The sequence below is a fragment of the Drepanopeziza brunnea genome (assembly GCF_022702325.1).
Source record: "Drepanopeziza brunnea f. sp. 'multigermtubi' strain 214-2 chromosome Unknown ctg7, whole genome shotgun sequence".
Taxonomy (NCBI): domain Eukaryota; kingdom Fungi; phylum Ascomycota; class Leotiomycetes; order Helotiales; family Drepanopezizaceae; genus Drepanopeziza; species Drepanopeziza brunnea.
In genome coordinates, this window is record NW_027094070.1 from 1,183,667 (window position 1) to 1,203,083 (window position 19,417).

Consider the following 19,417-nt stretch of genomic DNA (forward strand, 5'->3'; position numbering starts at 1 on the left):
TTGTATTGTGTAATAATATAATGCTAGTTCAAGAAAGAACCAACTACTCGTCTATATAAAAGCTTGCACGTGACCTAACCACGTGACCTAACCACGTGCTTAGCAAGGCTAGGGCATACAGCGCACCTACGTAACAAAGGTGCCTAGCATCAGTACTATATATATGGACAAAACAAATACAAAGCCGCAACTCCACCACAATAGTGATAGAAGTAAGTTAGTAGGAATTGCATTTCGAGCCATTCTTAGGACCCTTCAAAAAGTGGTGCAGGGTGCATCAGAAGTTAAGAAGTTAAGAAGTAAACAATCTAGCGAGGATCCCTAAGCGAGGGCCGACGCGGTCCATAGTCTGTCTAGGTACCTGACAGAATCCAATCCATCTGCTAAGAGCAGTTCCTTCCGATCAGAGCCTTTCCAGGTAAGTATCTGTATCTGTGAAAGAGTAAAGACGCGGTACAACCACCCCCCACCCCTCCCCCCCCCCCCCCCCCCCAAAAAAAACCAAATCATGCACTTCGGCAGCCCTTGATACCAGAAATAGTAATCTGATAACCTTTATGGTGAATCCATATAGTAAGCCATCGCCTGTTGGTCTTTCCGAGCGCATTGGTACCTATCTATCGCATCTCGCGAACTATTCTACAATCCTAGCTGAAAGCTGACGGGGATAGGATCGCCGAATCTTGGTAATGTGGCAGCGAGATGGTCTGCTTGGAAAATTGCATGTCTAATATTCGTTCGGAAACGCAGCAGCAACCTCTTGTATTTCGTCCCCTATGTTCGCGAGTTCTAAGAGATCGAAGTTGGTGGGCACTTCAGTCAAGCTAGGAAGTTGGTGTAATAAGCCTTAGCCCGAAGGATCTTAAGCCGCAAAGCCAAGGGTCCTCCCCGTCTCACATCCCGTTCGACCCGCTACTCCTGTTAACCAGCTGCAGCAATAGTTCTTTCATCTCCTTGATCTCCTCCCTCAAGACCTTGACTTCGGTAGTCGCCTGATCCTCCTCGATGTTGGGTTTTACCATCGCAACCTTCTTGTCCCACCCCTCGCCTTCAAAGTCAATCTCGCCAGCCATCTGCTCCCACTCCTCAACCGTGTCATCGTCCTCGTCTCCCCTCTTGCGATTACTCCTCACCTTATTCGCGCTTCTTGTCTCAAACCAGGCGGCTATTATCAACAGCGGGGAATACAGAGTAGCCATAACGTAGTCGTTTATCTTGGCGTATGTCTTACGCGGCAGCCACCACTCAAACGGAATAACCAAGCAGAAGATTTCCACAAGGTTGAGCGGTGCAATAAACACGTTCTCATCTGGCGCCCTTACGAACTGCATCGTCTTCTGCGCGAACAAGGCCATATACTCGTCGATCGCGTTTCCAGTGATATCTTCGTATGCCGAATTGTATAACGCAATCAAGATATTCAGCAGGACGACCATGATAAGGAAAGCGAAGATGTAGTAAAGGATGATGCCAAAGGGGGGCGCGAAGTTGTCGAAGCCAGAGAAGTCGGGGGATTGCATAACGGCGTTGGCCATGGCCTGCAGGATGAAGGTGGTTGCGTCTTTGTTCGTGTCCGCGTTATCCAAACCAATGAAGGCTTGCAGGAAGCCGATTATGATAACGACGAGGAGGGCAAAGAAGATGAGAGATTCTTTCATCATCACTTTGAGCACGACGAGCATGGCACCGAAGAAGCGGATGGAGTCGAGATAGAGGAGGAGACGCATCCAGAACATTGGGGCCGAGAAGGCTGTTTGCTCACATAAGCATTATTTCTCGAAGTGTTCAGAATTCGGATCACTTACCCAAGAAGTTGTATGACAGTTCGTTGAAATCCTCTCTACTACCTCTCTTCCCATCTTCATTCAATGGGTGGCTTAGCGCGATGAATCTCGTGACCAAAGAAGTAGTGAGAAGCGCATAAAGCACCATATTGAAAATGTTCCAGAATCCAATGTAGAATCGTCCAACCTTCCAGAACTTGGAGAACTCGTCGCAGATGAACCCTAATGTGAAGATATACAGGATGATTTCGACGATATCCAAATCTCCGGTAGGATTGACCGTGTTGATGGCACCAGTATAGAGAGCCAGATAGATGACCGAGAATACTACTTGAGTAGCGTTCTGGTATACCGGCGCGCGCATACGGTCAGGGTCAACATGAGTCCAGTATCTCGTGTCATCCTTCTGCTTGTACTCAATGAAGCGGCTGGGATCGTTCTCGTCTTGAATAAGCCACCCGCGCCACAGGTAGTTCACGCACTTCTGATATCCTGAGGAGCCCGTAACTCGCAGAGCATGCAAATCAACGGCACGTTCGATTACATTGGCTGGTTGGGTTTGCTCTCCATCAATCATGACCGAGTAGCGCTTGAGTAGGATATCTTGCAGCAGGTACTCCTGATCGTCCTCTGTCTCGATCCTACTCTTCATTAGCCTCTTTACACACGAAACCAAATTCCATCCCTCCTGAGGGGTGTACCCACAACTGCTTTGCAATGACCTCGCACGCCACGGCCCGAACATTATGCAGATCTGCATCCCACAGCTCCAGCATCGCCTGCTTCTTGAACCACCTCTTATTGACCACTATACCAGCATTAGCCACGATCCGCCAAACCCTTACTGTCGCTCCTGTCCTCTGTTCCGCTGCATCCTTTCCATGCAGTACGGCAACCCCAATGAGTATACATACGTAAGCAATAGACTACACAGCTCCCATAATCCTTTCGGCCCCCCTCCACCTCCACCTCCCCCGCCTTCCGCGCCGCCTGGATCACATTATGCGTGATGACCCTGCTATGGCTCTCCGTTATCTTGGACTCTTCGAGCTCGCATGGCACACACTCTTCGATCAGGTAGCGCAGGCGGAGCGCGACTTTGGTCACTTCGGGGGCGGCGATGGCGGAGGGCAGGCCTTCTTCGTGGAAGGAGGGCAGGACTGTTTGTTTACTTTGTCAGCAAGGGACGTGGGAGAGGGTGGAATGGGATTGAGATTGAAATTGAGACTGGGACTGGGGATCATTACGAGCGCGCGCCTCGTCGCCCCAACGGTGGTGGTCCTGGCTGAGTTTTCCTTATCAGCTGGTTCCTATTTGTTTGCGGGAGAGAGCGGACGAAGCTTACCTGCCATCCAAGCCGAGCAGTTTCTTCCATTGCACCATCTTGCTATCAATCTACAGTTGAAGTTGAAGTGAGAAAAATTCTTTGACTTTAATATTCAGCTGGCAGGCTCCGAGACATTCACGTTGGCCAGCTTATCTCCGGACTTTCCACCTCCTTGATGGTTGCAGCTTGGCGACTTCATCAGCCGCTGTAATTGGCACCGTACGTCATGGGTGCAATGCGGGCGCTTACTTGTCTGGTCTGGCAATACCTGCCTATTTGCTGTGATTGCAAAGTATCAAGATACCTAGTTCACCGGTAAATACCAATCGCATGCCAAATGTATATTGAATGAGTGGTGGCAGACTCGATCGATTCACGGGATTCAGCTCCGTAATGGTCTCTTGCCGAGGCTTAACAAGACAGCGAATAACAACAATAATAATAATACAGAATATACTGCAGTAAGATCAACTTGCATTCTATGCTACAGTCTATAAATACTATACACAGAACATTCCTTCTGTCTATTCTACTCACCGCTTTATTCCCAACTTTGCCTCCAGATCAGCAATGGCCTTTGCAGTCTTTATCTCTTCCAACCGGGCCCGCTCCATCTTCTCAGCGTCCAGCCTCTTCTGTTCCCTCGCCAATTGATCTGGTCTCCTCACCGCAATATCCTTCGGCTTGTAATCGCTAAACAGCATCTTGAGCGTCTTCTCAACCACATAGCAGCCAAGGTAATCGACAATCATGGTGATGGTCATGGTGCTCTTAAACTCCGAGCTGAACGGGACTAGACGCATTTTCTCGTTGATCTCGGGAATGAATTCCGTCGAGCAGGAGAAGGCGATGCCCGAGACGCCGAGGATACCCCAGTACATGCCACGGTTCTCGGAGAGGGACTCGCGGAACGGACGGCCTTGGTAATTGATGGCGAAGGTAGAAATTTGTTGGATGAGTTGCAGGAGGTAGACGGCGCTGTTTAGCAATGAAGGTTGGAATTCGCCCTCTAAATCAACATCTGGGTCACGTCTTGATCGAGTGTTAGCTGAGTCCATGAAGTGGGTGCAACTAAAACTTACGGAGCGAGCTTATCGCAGTATCGGGCGATGTAGATCAGAGTGACAATGTGGATTGCAAACTGGCCCAGGATCGATCCGATGATGTAGAAGTTGAAGATGTTGGGCTGAGGACGTTCCTTGGAAAGACCCTCGACCGACTTGGCTCTCGAGATTGACAAGAAGCAGACGCTCATTAGCATACCACTGATTGTGACTTGACCATCTCCAAACTTGATACCCTCGAGGTAGAGCACACTGAGACTGTAGGCACTGATCAGGCAGTTGAGAGCAAGAATCTTGTACATCTGGATGGTAGCGACCAAAGTGCATCGACCTTGTCGGATGATGTTGGGAATTGCAATAACATTGCTGAGTTTACTGGTGAATGGAGCGGCGACGGAAGCATCACCGAGCTTAATAGTTGGGGGCTCGTCTTCATCCACCTCGGCATCCATCATGCTTTGTGTCAATTTATCCGCCAGGTTAGAAGCCTTCTTCTGGCCTGCGGCTTGCGTCTGTTGGCTATCGATAAGAGCTTGAGCACCAGGCGAAGTGATAACCTCTACAGGTGCGGCCGCAGTCTCGTTGACAGCAACAGCAGTCCCCTTCTTCTCAGATTCTCGCTTGAGGGCAGCTTCGTAGTGTGGGTTCGTGGGCCCAGGAGGATACAGGTGGGCGATCAAAAGAGGCACAGGCGGGCTTGGTTGATTGAAGCGCTTCATCATACCTACTTGCTTCTCGTACAGCTCCTTCATCTTATTATTCCTATGATGCTCAGCGATTCTGTTGAGGTCGTCTTGAGATCCGTTAAGCAGAGCGACACCAATATGGGCTTGCTTCAGAGCGCCAACATCGTTTGTACCATCCCCAGCCATGAGAGTGTGGTATCCAAGATCCTTGAGCCCCATCAAAATTTCTTCCTTTTGCTTGGGGGATACACGGGCATAGACCCATGTGTATCGGTAGATTGAAGACAGTGCAATCTGATCCTTGAATTTAGCCAGAGCGTAGCCAGTGACACAGATGTCATTGTTTGCAATTATGGCAGGGTCCAAGGGCTTGGTAGGATCAACCGGAATCTCAATCAGATCGTCGATGCTTCTCCATACAAGCTTCTTACCAGAGTCATCCTTCTCTGGGGCATCAAGAATGAGGACATCTCTGTCGACGATCTCGACTTCACGGGCAACGTGGCAAGCAGTCAGAGGGTTATCGCCAGTGATCATGACAACTCTGTGGCTGCTCTCGTTCAGCATTTGGACGGATTTCTTGGCATCGTCCTTGAGAGGGCAGTGCAGAACCAGGAAACCAGCAAAATGCAGTTCAGCTTCAACCTGCTCTCGCTTCAACTCATTGATCTTACCAGATCCGACTTCTTGATCGGTTGATAGATGCTTGTAGGCAAGAGCCAGAACACGTGATCCCTTCCTGGTGAAGTACTTAAACGTCTCCTCGTAGTCTTTGGGAACTGTGACCAACATCTTCATAATAGTTTCGGGGGCTCCCTTAACACCAACGAATGTGCTCCTAATCTTCTTTCCAGTCTCTGGGTGCTGGGCAGTAATGGTAGCAACTGAACTTTGACGCTTCAGAGCAGACGAGAATTGGAAGCGACGCTTGATCTGAACACTATTGTCCGCGATAGCCTGGCCTTTGGAGATACTCATGTGCTTACTTGTAAGAGTATCGTTATTGCCAAGACTCCAACCCAGGGATGTCAAAGTAGCTTTCTCCATTGGGTCTCCGACAATGTCGCCTTCGTCCAATTTGACCAGAGCATGGGCGGTTGCCAACACAAGGGTGGTCTCAATTCCAGCTCGGAGAACCGGAGTGATGTGGCTATGGGCTCCATCATTCTCGCGTGGTGTACCAGTTCCAGAGTGGCCGAGCCCAAGGCCAGCAATTCCCTCAACGACAAGGTCTTCTCCGGTCAGTGTGCCAGTCTTGTCGAAGCAGGCGACATCAACACGGCCAGCGAAGGGAATACGGAACGGTTCGGTACAGTAGATAGCATAACGACTCAGTGCAGCAAGACTGGTGTTGACTGCAAGACTGAGTTCCATGGGAAGTTCCGGAGGCACAACACTTGTGACAATCAAGACACAGTCAAGAAGAAGCTTAGACCGTTTTCTGTCTTTCTTGACACCCTCGTCCCAAACGTACCAGGAAGCGGCGATCGCGAAGATCAAGAGGAAGAGAATGAAGAACAGAGCTTCGGCGTTATTCGCCGACACACGCTCCGTAGAGTAGATCATAGTACGTACCAAGCTACCCTGGGAAGTCTCAAACCCTGTCTTCACAACAATAGCCATGGCTCCGTTATCCGGAGGGTTTGGGACACCAGATGCCAGCTTTGGTCGCTCTTCGTCGCTGTTCCCATGGGTGATTTGAAGGACTTTGGTCCCTCCGTATAAGAACGAGTTCTTATCGAGTCCTTCTGGCTCGAGGTTGGCTTCGGATGGACGTAGCTGGACCGAGTCCTTCAAGAGGGGTGTACTTTCTCCTGAAAGCATGGCCTCGTTCACAATGGCGCTTCCCTCCACCAGCACCATATCGCATGCAACACCACTGTCATCCTTGGTACGGCCAACCGAAACAAGGTCTCCAGGAAGCAGCTTATCGCTCTGAGTCTCCTCCCACTTACCCAGTCTAAACACCCAGATATCGTAGGGTTTGATAGCCATTCCGCGGAATTCGTTCAAAGTTCGCTGACGTTGCCACACAACCGTGCTCTCGAATACGACCAGCATGAAAAGCGTGAACAGAGAGTAATACCAGTATTCGTCCAACATCCACAAGCCAACACAGAAGATCTGGAATACGAAGAAAGGCGCAACGGCATGCTCTTTGAAGAGTTCGGTGAAAGTCGGGACCGGAATATCGAAGGTGTTGTCGCCATAGTGCTGGTGGATTCTGGATAGCTCGATGGGGCTTGTAATTCCCCGGGATTTTTGGAACTCGGCGAGGAGGGGTTTGGGCTCTTTGTCGAGGGGGTACTCCAAGGGCGAGAAGGAGCCTTTGGCGGCATCGAACAGAAATCGGCGTTTCTGGAAGAGGAATGAAATGCTGGACTTGCCCCCGGCCTGCTTCAATTAGAATCTCCTGTCGACTCCGACACAGCGGACTTACGTTGTCCCGAACAATATCGCAAATATCCGCAGACCCAGCATTCGCAACCGGGATAATCTTGATGAGTTTCGCGTCGTCGACTTTAAGCGCAGAGGTGGAGGTGAAGAGCGACTTCAAGTTGACATTCCAGTGTGTGCACAGCCAGACCAAACTCTGCGCCGTGATTATGGTGCCGCACCATACAAAGGTCCATTCCTGCCCGTTGATATGCTTCTCGTATAATTCATCTGACAGGTAGAAGCGGAAGAAGATAGGCCAGATGACGGCAAATGGCCAGATGTAAGTGTGAAGGTAGAGAGGCACTGTACCAGATTAACTTCTGCGCCTGGCTGCCGGGGAATAGGGATACCAACGCGGGTTGTGCAACGTTGCGGATGCGATCAGAGGATTATCCACCAGAGCCATGTTTGCGCATGCCAATCCCAGAAATGCGCGTCTGAATGATGAGGTTTTTCGGAGACAGTATCTTTGTGAGAAAATAGGTGGCTTCCCGACGCATCTCGACGCGGCAAAGACGTCAACGTCCCGAGGCCGTGCCGGAGCTAGTCTATATCGAGCTGTTATATAGGCGAGCAAGTATGATCCGTGTTGATACAACTTTGTCCAATATCCTCGCCATGAGCTCTACTTTTTCTTTTCTTGATGTTAACTCCATTTCCAGGCTCATTTGGTATCATTCTTAGTTTAAGACTTGTGTATCTGCTCAGATTCTTGCTACTAAATTGCAGTAAGGGCGACCTATTGACTGGCAAGTAGTTGCTTTGGCTCTGGGTTTATCGGACAGAGTCCCCGTCGAAGCTCTCTCCGATGCTACAACGTATGTTGTGACTTGCTTCAAGAAAACACCTCTCGCGGGGCATCCAAAGCTTGAAGGGGTCGATGGACGTTGCCTATCATTATCCAAATGTCTTTTTCGATAAAACGTGACCCTGCCGACTCGGTTTCCCCTTATCCCACCGTGTACGTGTCCTACCGTGTAGGTGTACTTACCTATACTTACCTATCGTACCGAAATCACGGAATGGAACAACAAAATTTGGAGATGATACAATACTGTAATGTGCATCAATCGGTACTTTACTTCGAATCCGACTTGAGCCTTGCATGCCGATTCAGATCCCTAGCCAGTGACGTAGGTAACAAATTCCTCGATTACTTGGACGGACCCCCCTTTGTAATATATATTGCTAGGGCAGGGCAGGGTCGAGTCCCAAAGCAAGCAGCACACAACAATCCAGCTGAGCCTCAGCTCGACACGTGCTGGCGGACTACTTTTACATAGCTGCTGCTGCTCATTGCTTCTTCATCTAACCTTCCTTGCGGCCTATGCCTCTATGAGAAGCTGCAAGCTGCACTCACTGTCACAATTCGAGGTTCGACCTTTACACCCCGCCTGTCACCCCCCGGCTCACCATGACTACCGCGGCTCCGTCAGATGGGGGCAGCAGTGGGAAGAAGGAGGATTTGAAGGAGATGCTGAAGAACCCCTTCAATAGCATGCGCGAGAAGTTCCGAGATTCATCTCTCTATGATCTGAAAGTTGGGCTCATTCATAAGAAGTACATCACATATAACCCATGCTCGACCTGCGCGAGTTTCGCAAAGCTAACAAACATTGCCCTCCAGGCACGAACTTGGCAAATTCGCGAACCTGGTGTGTTACCTATTCTGCTTCAATTGACTCGTCCCATATCCTACTAATCGTGTCTGCCAGATCAATCCAAACCACAGACACGATGAAGAGCACGAGAAAATCACCGATGAAAAGAGGACAAAGATCGCCGAGTCCCACCGATACCAATCCTTTGCGCCCGAGAGACCCGGTAACAACATCAAGTGGTATGTCGATGGACGGGACTACTATTGGGTAAGACTAACCAAACCTGCAATCCGGAGTCTCATTTTGACGGGAACATAGGCTGTGTCTATAGCCTTAGAGAATGCGAAGGAGACAATCTACATCGAAGATTGGTGGTTGTCACCCGAACTCTTCCTGCGTCGACCGGCATACTATAATCAGGAGTGGAGACTTGATCAGATCTTAAAGCGAAAGGCAGAGGCGGGTGTCAAAATCTTTGTTATTGTCTATCGTGAAGTTGAGGTACATACCCTCGATCCAATGGCCATGCGGGTGCTAATTTTTGTGAGGCCGCTCTTACTTGCAATTCTTCACACACAAAACACGCATTGCAAGCGCTGTGTCCAAAGGGAGAAAAGGGGCATGGAAATATCGTGGTTATGCGACACCCCGATCATAACGTCCTGGAGAACGCCGCAGATATGACATTTTACTGGGCCCATCACGAGAAGTTCATTGTCATTGACTACAACACCGCCTTCATCGGAGGCTTGGATCTATGCTTTGGAAGATGGGATAATCACCAGCACCCTTTGGCTGATGTTCACCCCGGAGGCGTAGCAGACGAGATATGGCCTGGCCAGGATTTTAACAACAACCGTGTTATGGATTTTCAGACCGTCGACGACTGGAAATCCAACGAGCTATCCAAGGCCGAGTACGGCCGCATGCCTTGGCACGACGTCGCAATGGGTGTGATAGGAGACTGCGTTTATGACATTGCAGAACACTTCGTCCTGCGCTGGAATTTCGTGAAACGTGACAAGTACAAGCGAGATGGCCGATACGATTGGCTGACCCTGGAAGGCCGAGAGGGAGAGCACGAAGATCTTGTGGGTGTTCAGCGACCGAAACATCCGGTGGGAGACTACATACACCATCCAGTGACACCATTGAGTGGAAAAACTCTAGGTGATCAACAAGGCACTGTCCATGCACAGATTGTCCGCAGCAGCGCAGATTGGTCGAGCGGGATCATCCCTGAGCATAGTATCCAAAATGCATACTGCGAGTTGATCAGAAATGCTCAGCATTACGTCTACATCGAGAACCAATTTTTCATCACGGCTACAGGCGAGGAGCAAGCACCGATTAAGAATCAGATTGGCAGGGCCATTGTCGACGCGGTTGTGAGAGCTGGCAAGGAGGGCAGAAAGTTTCGCGTCATTGCCGTCATTCCATCCGTTCCTGGATTTGCAGGCGATCTCCGAGAGGACGCAGCACTTGGAACAAGAGCGATTATGGATTATCAGTACAAGTCTATTTGCCGTGGCGAGCACTCAATTTTTGAGCAGGTGAAAGCTCAAGGAATTGATCCAAAAGAGCACATATTCTTCTTTAACCTGAGATCATATGATCGATTGAACGTCACTCCAACCATGAAGAAGCAAGAAGAAGAGTCTGGTGTGAGATATCAGGATGTCCAGAGAGCGGAAGCTCAAGAAATCATGGACTCCAGCGTTCAAGACAAAACTGACGATAAAGGCCTTCGGATGAAACGTGCACTTGACCCTCGTAATGATTCCGCTTCTAGTTCCGATGCTGAGTCTGAGAAAATGGACGCCAAACGACGCTTCGAAGCAAAGGCCAAAAAGAGTGCTACCGAGAACAGGCCGACGGATAGTGTGGCACATAATGCCATGCTTAATCAGCCAAACCTTGTCGACGAGAAGTGGGAAGGCTCTCTCGAAGGCGAGGCCGAGAACTGGATCCAGGAGGAACTCTACATCCACGGCAAAGTTCTCATCGTCGACGACAAGACCGCCATCTGCGGGAGCTCTAATCTGAACGATCGCTCGCAACTAGGAATCCACGACAGTGAACTCTCCATCGTCATGACCGACACCAAAGTCCTCAACTCGACGATGAACGGGGTGCCATACGAAGCGGGCCATCACGCAGCGACACTTCGAAGATACCTTTGGAGAGAGCATCTCGGTCTCCTCCCTCCTCAAAAACATGATGGCAAAGATGACCCCAATTGCCAGCCTCCCGACGTCCCAAACGACCCCCAAACAGGCGAGACTTTCGAATTTGTAGCTGATCCTTTGGGCGATGAACTCTGGGAAATGTGGACGACGCGTGCCTCGAGGAATACCGAGATATTCCGCCAGCTGTTCCATGCTGACCCTGATGACTATGGTAAGTCCACCCCTCATGCTTGTGTTAAATATATATATATATCAAGAACAGACACGGGGCTAATGCAGCGACAGTCAAAACCTTTGAAGACTACGACAGGTTCCTGCCCCCTAAAGGCACCAAAGCAGGGCACATCTACGACAAGATGATCCCGCCTGAGGAGATCCGTCACAAGCTTGACCAGATTAAAGGTCATCTCGTCTGGATGCCGCTGGATTTCTTAAAGGATGCGAATATGGCCGAGCAGGGGCTGCAGGTCAATCAATTTACGGAGAGCATCTATACCTAGACTATGCAAACGAGCTTGGGATCTCTGATGGGAGTTTAGGTCTAGGGAATCTTAGTATTTATTTCTTGATAACTTTTAGGTTTGCACCGCGCTGGTATGGGGTGGAAATATGAGTGGCGGTAGGCAGAGAGAGTTCATCATAAGTTATTAGCGACGTCTTATACAGTGACTGGGTCTTATGCAACTCCTCCAGGCTGGTTTCTTGAAGCGACAGTCGCAAGAGAGACGCAGAACCCACCGTAACGAATTGAACGGCATTGCACCTGTGCTGTTGTCTCTCTCAACTGCATACGGGAAGTTTCGGACGCTACCATGTACTCGTGAGTGAAGTGTTAGCTCCCGCTTTGAATTCGGGATGCGCTATTATCTTCCGGTTGTGGATATCTCGCACTCTAGGCTTTACAGATGAAAACTAAAGCTAAGCAGATTCTGTTGGTTGGAGCTAGATCGAGGCCGTTCTCTTCAAGTGTTCAAACTAGGTGATCTTTGGGCTAGCGGGTCACATGATAGCGCTTGTAGCCCAATCACAAGGTAACTAATTGCATCGACGATGGCTGCGCTCTTTTTCACTATTGCAACTTCTGGAGTGAATTGGAAATCATATCTTCCACGACTAGTTCTTCTAATATTGGAATCACATTCTTATTGAAGGGATCTCTGAATCTCTTGCAACGCCCAAATCACCAAACACCAATCAACCACTATCCATGGAGAAAAGCTGTCACTATGCGTGTCAAGACCGACGCAGGAAGCGTCACCGTGGACAGCGCCGTTGAAGTGAAGACCTCCCAAATCAAAGAGTCGCAAATACAAACCTCAGATGTGCAAGGCAGTTCCTCGAACCCAATCCCTGCAACGGGTCAAAAAACCAAGCGAGAACGAGTTCGCCATGTCTGCCACCATGAGTAGGTCCTCAACCTATACCTAAGCACTTGGAAAAAAGCTTAAATATCACAGGCTCGACTGCCAATTCTGCGCAATAAATGCCTCTCGGGTTTGCCGAAACACTTCCAAGTCAAGCGCGCTCGCCAAGGATCCTCTTGAAGATTCGGTCTCATCGCTCATCGACTCTAACAAGAATCCCAAGATCTCGGTGATGGGTGCCAGATATCAAGATAGGCTCGCCCATCGATGGAGAAATATTGACCCGAAGCTTGCGCGCAAAGCTCTGCTCTGGACTATGTGTACCCTTGCTGCTCAAGCCGCTATTATCTTGTGGAGTATCTACCGCATCCACTGGTACACGAGACCATTGGAGAACCAGAAGTTTACTGGGCATTCGAGAGACACTGAGAGGATCTTAGCTTATGTATTTGCAGACTGCGTGGCTCCTGTGCTTGCTGCTTATTGGGCTTTTTATGGTCTGGAGCCTCTGTACCTGATTCTTGTTCGATTCTTCGACCTCAACCGCAAGCTCTGTGTACGAGTATCCATAGTTACTCTGTTCGCTTTGGTTGCGACCACAATAGGAATGGTACCAATCCTCTTGTGAGTCATTGATCTCACCGGTCCTGCGATGGAAACGATGTTTAGAAGCTCACGTCTAGGCAGAGTGAATCTAGGTCCTTCTCAAGCCTGGTATGACCAGATGCGAGATACTTGCCGTGGATTTGAGACAAGAGTAGAGTTTGACGACTCAAGTGTGTTTTTTTGAGAAAATTCCCTCTTTCGAAAGAAAAGCTAACGCGATTATAGACAACATTCCAGCAGAACTAATTTCTCTGTATCGACCAGGCCATCGAGATCAAGAAGTACGATACTTTGAGATCACTACAGTTACGGCCCCAGGTATCGCTTCGACTGAATCTTTCCAAAGTTTCTACCGCGTATCGCGAAGAACTTCATCGCTTACGGGTGGGTTTGTCGTCGACCTTGATCTCAAGAATAATGAATGGCGTCTACTTAACCTAACGGCCGACACACCGATATCCGCGATCCAGGCGAGCGTCGTCCAGGTACCTTTGTTGATCAGAAATGGGACCTGGTCCAACAGTTCCTTATCAAGTCCTCATGCCACCTTCCCCGAGCTCAACATCGAGGTGCTAAATGTGCATCTCTTTGACAAAGACTGCCATTTCCAGCCCTTCGTCACTGTTTTCCAAACAGAAGGGATGGCCGATGCCGAAGTCAGAAGCCAACGCCAAGAGAAGTGGACTCCAGGAGGGGCCAAGAATGTGGTGCTACGAACCGCGGACTTCGGCCACAACATGCACGGACTGGAAGCTTGTATCAAGAGCGATCTGCTGAATTTGGCCGACGGAGGGGAGGCCGAGACGGCTGCTGATGTCATGGTACCGCTGAGTCTGCTTGCCGTGTTGAGGAGCAAGATGAAGGACGATGGGCGGTATGGGGGGAAGTGTAGCCTTACTAGTTAATAGAGAAGTCTGTGATCTATTTGTATTATCAATTGTGGCTTTCTTGGTTGCTGTGGTTTTCGTGATGTGTGCATGCTGGCTTATTAACCAACTCACCAGAGGAATGTCTATTTAGCCATCTCAGTCCGATCCAGAATCAAGCCCTCATCGGCGATATACTTTATTTATCCTTGACACCTCCGCAAAGAGACCTAACCAATCATCTAACCAGTTTTGGCGCAAGGGGAAGCTAGAGATGGTATCTATGACGTCAAGTATTTACCATTCATTCTTAATTTTGACAGTTCTCTCATTTTCCCCCTTCTTCAGCTACGGGCAAAGTACAAAATACACATTAAAATCGATTATTTACAGATGCTTCGGTGACTTCTATCTGCTAAGTATGCACGGACCAGGCTCATTACTTTATAACCTCCCCCCTTCGTACAGAAATACATAAGTCCTCTGTTTTGACCACAAAACAGTTCAATCCAGATTTCTCCATCAAAATGGCCTCCCTTTTCGATAACACGCGTAATTTCTCGCTCTACACGGTAACTGCTCCACACTATATCGCAACCAATATATATACTGACTGATATCTCGCCTTGAAGATCCCCGCTGCTTGGCTCGTCGCCTTCATCCCCCACCCTTATGCCGTCTCCCTCTCCCAAAAGTTTGACAACCGCAGCCCAAGAACCTATATCAAGAGTCTCGAGAGTGATCAAACGATCGATCAAGCTGTACGCTGCAAGCATTCCCTCCCACTGCTCCCTCCCTCCCTCCACATCACCTCAAGCGGTTGACTCTTTTTTCTTTCTTTTTTCTTCTTCTGCCGCAGACCAAAGACCGCATCATCCGCGCCGAAGCCGCGCAGACCAACGGGTTCGAGAACCTCGGTCTCTATGCTGCTGCCGTCGTCGCGGGCAACGTCGCCGGACTCCCGGCGCGGACCATGAACACCCTTACCGCTGGCTATCTCGCGAGCAGGATCCTGTACAACTACATCTACATCACCAACACCACCCAAGCTGCCGCTAAGTTGCGGAGTCTGGCGTTCGTGTCTGGCGTCGGGATGATCTGGACCCTGTTCATCAAGAGCGGCAACGTTTTGAGAGAGAGAGCGGCAATTATCTTGTGAGCAAGCGTCTCCTTATCTTAGCGATAGAAGGGGTAAATTGCGTGTTCGAATAAATCAAACGTGCATCTTCAAAATCATATATCGCTTGTGGAAAGCCACCGCATGTGCTCCAATACATATTTGGTTAAGGTTTTCGATGTAGACCTATCATCCAACATTAAGGAAACATCATCGATGTACAGGTATATCATGGGTGAGCACCAATCTTCCCTCTTTCCTGGACGGACGCACGTGGAGCATTCATTCAGCCTAACAGAAATCTTCAGCCTCTCACAAAGCGTACTAACCAAAGAAGCCATTCACTCTTCGAATTCTGAAAAATGTTTCGCTATTCTCTCGTGCTCCTGATCTGTTCCACCCCATCGAGTCTACCGGACAGTATCTGTCTATTATGGCTTAGCCTCTAACCTCTCACATCCTTTTTTCCCCCTTTCTTTCCTCTCCCCTAACCTGTCCGTTCTTACCTTCGGTACGACGTGGAGATTTCGAAACCCCCAAAAACATTAATCCAAAGGAAGACAAAGTGCAAATCAAGCCCGTCGTTCGCTTCGTACCCCTCTTCCCATCCCTATCCCTACATCAATTCAAACGCACGCAAGATCCTGCCTCGAACGTCTCGAAAAAAGAAAAAAAAGCCCCAGCGGTAGATTCTTCGTTGTTGCTGACACCGCCTCGTCTAGCGCGACGAGGTAGGCACCGTAACCCAGGGGTCGAGGTGAGAACGAGGCTTGAAGGTTCACGGTTAAGCTAAGCGACAGCACCCCCCCTTTTTTTTTTCTTCACTTCATGACCCGTGAAAAGATACATAAATATATATACGTGCACTTGGGCTTCGCACTACTCTGATTTAATCCGAATGAAAATCGTTTGTCACCAGAGAGGTTTGGAGCTCTCTTTTTCTTTTTCTCTTTCTCTCTCTCACGGGGGTTGTAAAGTGAGATCGAGAGGAAGGAAGGAATAATTAAAGGGAGTGAGTGGTTGGCTCTTGTACAGTAGAGCACAGTAGAGTAGAGTAGAGTAGAGTAGAGTCCGCATACGCAGCTCAGCGCTTGGCGCGTCTCTTGGGAGTGGGTGAGTGCACTTCTTGCTTCTTCGATTTTTCGATTTTTCGATCCATTCATACATACATAGGTACACATATACAAACGGAAACTCATCCTAAAGAATGTCCGACGTAAAACTCTGGCAGCCGGCAGGCAGTTGATTGCAACGAGAACATCCCATCCTCGTGCATAGACAGAGAGATAGCCAGACAGATAGCCAGACACCTACCTACCTACCTACCTATCTAGCGCGAGCGCCTATTCCCCGTCGTAGAGGCCGGAGTAAGAGCGTCTAGGTATCCGTACTGTGAACCCCCCCTTTGGGCGAAGAAGTAGACATAGGAATAGAGGGGGTACGAGCTGATGTGGGAAGACGATCGCTACCTACCTACCGTATTCGTCTTATAATTTGCTGGCTGGGAGGCAGGTTAGAACGTACGTGCTTAGCCACTACGTTCTTCTGCCCGCCGTTTCGCGTCGGTCCTGACGTCGTGCGCTTCATTCTGATATACGGTGCGGGAGATACATAGGTACCTGACATACCGTACATACGGTACATACAGACCCCTGTTCAGCGTCGCTTCGCTTGGTGTATCCAATCACGATTACTTGCGTTGCGTTGTTTACTGATGACTGAAACACATCTAAGGAGGGAGGAAAACATCGCACGGGAGGCGGGGGAGGCGGAGAGAGAGAGGAGACGTCATGATGTTTGATGTTTTGATGTTTTGATGTTTTGATGTTTGATGTCTGATGTTTTGACGTTTGGTGTTTGAGGCTCATCGACCTTATCCGAAGTACCTGGCTGGCTAGGGAGAGGTGGAGAAATGGCAAGGTCATGTAAAAGGTGAAGGAAAAGAAAAGGGGGGGGGGGGGGGGGGGGGGGGGGTCGAGGAGAGATTATATATACTATACGAGCTTCCATCCATCCATCCACACTCCGTTCGAAAAAGAGAAAAGAAGAAGAAGAAGAAGAAGAAGAAGAAGAAGAAGAAGAAGAAGAAAAAGAAAAAGAAAAACACAACCTCGTCTCAATCAGATCAGACCAGATCAAATCCGAACGCCTTTATCTATCAGTCAACACGAACGGACTCACCATGTGCTGCAAAAACAGCAACAGCAACAGCAACAGGCAACAAATGCGTGAAGCCCGCCGTCACGCCCGCGGACCACCTTGCAGCCGCCGATCCCATAGCCACGCCGTCGTCGTCGTCGACCAACCCGCTCCCTCTGCACCAGTAGTCTTCTCCCGGTTCCAGCGCCGCCAGCCTGTGGCTCGAGCTGCCGTCGGCAATGATCAGATGCTCGTACACGTACAGCACCTCAACCAGAGCCGCCATGCGGCTCATCAGCAGCAAGCCGCCTACAACGCTCCTGTGCAAGCTGCTTTGGAACCGACGCGCCAGAGCCGCCGCTCCTCGGGTGCGGCGGGTGCGGCGGGCTCAAAGGAGGAAAGAGAGCGGGAGAGGGAGAGGGAGAGGGAATTGGCGTATGCTGCGAGATGGAAGAGTGAGAAGAAGCGAGAGCCGATGCAGATGAGGAGGGAGATGAGGGGGGAGAGAATGGACGATGGCCTGCCGCCGAGTTATGCGGAGGTTATGAAGCAGCAGCAGCAGCAGCAGGCTTAAGCGGATGAAGGGCAAGAGGATGCGAAGAAGAGCTAAGCGGGGAGATTAAATCAAGAAAAAGCGTAGGATCGAACTTGGGGATTCTGGGATGGGATGGGATGGCGGGAAAGAAAGAAGGCGGTGCGTGATAGCTGGCCGCTGTCGTGGGGTGATTGACTTTGCGTGGTTCGAATTATAACCAACCATCGCTAGGACTCTCCCTCGCAGATGCGTGAGATGTCTTTTCGAAATCGAGTCCTCTTAGCAACACCCTAATAATTTTTCAACCTGTTCTCGGGTAGGAAGTGCAGCCATTTTTTGTTGTGTATACACTGACTGGTATACAAGTAATTCTCGAACATGTACCAGTAAACAAGTAAAGCAGAGCTACCTAGTCACCTCCCAAACTCGTCTCCAGGACCCGGACGCAATGATAACAGGGAGGAAATACCCAACAAGATCCAGCTAGCCATATCACAACTCTAGAACGAACGCTAAAAATAACAAGACCGAAAAAGGAAAAAGAAGAAAGAAATGGCTCTTCGATCCTGTCCACCAGCCAGCAAAACAAACCCTTCAGAACTCCATAACTCAATCTAAAAAAAAAAAAAAAAAAAAAAAAAAAAAAAAAAAAAAAAATTCATTTCATCCATATCTAAACCCATCGCGAACGGACTTTTAACCCTAAATTCACCTGACCCAAGGAACCTGCCTGCCCTCGTTTACCTTCCAGCAACCCAATCAGACAGCCGCCTTAAACGCAAAAATACTACGTAAATCCCCAAAAACTCCGACGAAAGACAAAAACGTCAAACCTCCGAAAGAGACTTCTCCTTCTTTTCCTTCCTATCCATCCTCATTCCCCATGCCGGGATCGGAACGCGCCGTGGTACGTACGTAGTACGTACAGGCACCTCCAACTGCCACAGTGAGTGATGCGTCAACTCTTCTCCCGCACCAGAACTATCCACGTAGGAAGTACTACTACATTTGACAGCTGAAACGGTCTGAAACCAGGAACTCTGAAAGGCGGGTTAAAAAAAAGAATTATATATATATATGTGTGTGAATATATGTGCATATACCCCGTTTGATGACAAGAAGTAGCTGCTGATAATAAGGGCAAGACGATTTTCATCTTCCACCTGATTGATTTGTTTGATACGTAGAGTTGATTAGGGCAGAGATGTAGAAACTTGGCTTTTTCGCTTAATGTTAGGAGAAGAAGTCTTGCCAAAAAAAAAAAAAAAAAAAAAAAAAAAAAAAGAAGGGGCGACTTCAGCTTTATCGTTTGTGCTTATCTGGGTTCTCTCAAACGAGCAGAGTCAAGCTCGACGGTTTGAGTTAACGACTTCTTCCCCGACGATAGAATCACTAAACACCGAGTCAAGGTTTTTTTTTTTTTTTTTTTTTTTTTTGTTGTTGTTTTTGTTGTTGTTGTTGTTGTTGTTGTTGTTGTTGTTTACAAAAGTGGTGACCCATGCATGAGTTTTTGGTGCGAAATCGACAGGTTAGTAGTTACCTAAAAGAAAGATAGTATTATACTATATTATGCTATACCATACCATACCAGAAATACCAAAGTACTCACCTACCCACCCAGCTAACTAAATACCAAGACCAAAAAAAAAAAAAAAAAAAAAAAAAAAAAAAAAAAATCAACCTTACGTACCTACCTATCT

General features: G+C 48.9%; 6 protein-coding genes across 6 annotated transcripts; 4 read left to right on the forward strand and 2 right to left on the reverse strand.

The window, feature by feature from the left end:
* Window positions 1-893: 893 nt before the first annotated feature.
* On the reverse strand, window positions 894-3,167 carry L3040_004801 (uncharacterized protein; the record flags this gene model as incomplete). Its single annotated transcript, XM_007288516.2, has 6 exons — window positions 894-1,750; window positions 1,806-2,425; window positions 2,490-2,592; window positions 2,699-2,944; window positions 3,032-3,069; window positions 3,130-3,167. The coding sequence occupies 6 exons, from the start codon at window positions 3,165-3,167 to the stop codon at window positions 894-896; spliced, it is 1,902 nt and encodes a 633-aa protein (XP_007288578.2).
* A 477-nt stretch (window positions 3,168-3,644) lies between these two features.
* On the reverse strand, window positions 3,645-7,706 carry L3040_004802 (uncharacterized protein; the record flags this gene model as incomplete). Its single annotated transcript, XM_066156338.1, has 4 exons — window positions 3,645-4,143; window positions 4,194-7,255; window positions 7,302-7,603; window positions 7,655-7,706. 4 exons carry the CDS (start codon window positions 7,704-7,706, stop codon window positions 3,645-3,647), a joined length of 3,915 nt encoding a protein of 1,304 aa, XP_066011752.1.
* A 1,008-nt stretch (window positions 7,707-8,714) lies between these two features.
* Window positions 8,715-11,590, forward strand: L3040_004803 (uncharacterized protein; the record flags this gene model as incomplete). The annotated part of the gene is made up of 6 exons (XM_007288517.1): window positions 8,715-8,860; window positions 8,928-8,955; window positions 9,016-9,168; window positions 9,220-9,402; window positions 9,450-11,301; window positions 11,376-11,590. 6 exons carry the CDS (start codon window positions 8,715-8,717, stop codon window positions 11,588-11,590), a joined length of 2,577 nt encoding a protein of 858 aa, XP_007288579.1.
* A 726-nt stretch (window positions 11,591-12,316) lies between these two features.
* On the forward strand, window positions 12,317-13,965 carry L3040_004804 (uncharacterized protein; the record flags this gene model as incomplete). Its single annotated transcript, XM_007288518.1, has 4 exons — window positions 12,317-12,495; window positions 12,548-13,078; window positions 13,142-13,230; window positions 13,286-13,965. 4 exons carry the CDS (start codon window positions 12,317-12,319, stop codon window positions 13,963-13,965), a joined length of 1,479 nt encoding a protein of 492 aa, XP_007288580.1.
* A 488-nt stretch (window positions 13,966-14,453) lies between these two features.
* On the forward strand, window positions 14,454-15,085 carry L3040_004805 (uncharacterized protein; the record flags this gene model as incomplete). Its single annotated transcript, XM_007288519.1, has 3 exons — window positions 14,454-14,498; window positions 14,559-14,687; window positions 14,786-15,085. The coding sequence occupies 3 exons, from the start codon at window positions 14,454-14,456 to the stop codon at window positions 15,083-15,085; spliced, it is 474 nt and encodes a 157-aa protein (XP_007288581.1).
* Window positions 15,086-17,225: 2,140 nt separating this feature from the next.
* L3040_004806 (uncharacterized protein) lies at window positions 17,226-17,756 on the forward strand (the record flags this gene model as incomplete). The annotated part of the gene is made up of 1 exon (XM_007288520.1): window positions 17,226-17,756. One exon carries the CDS (start codon window positions 17,226-17,228, stop codon window positions 17,754-17,756), a length of 531 nt encoding a protein of 176 aa, XP_007288582.1.
* Between the last annotated feature and the right edge of the window lie 1,661 nt (window positions 17,757-19,417).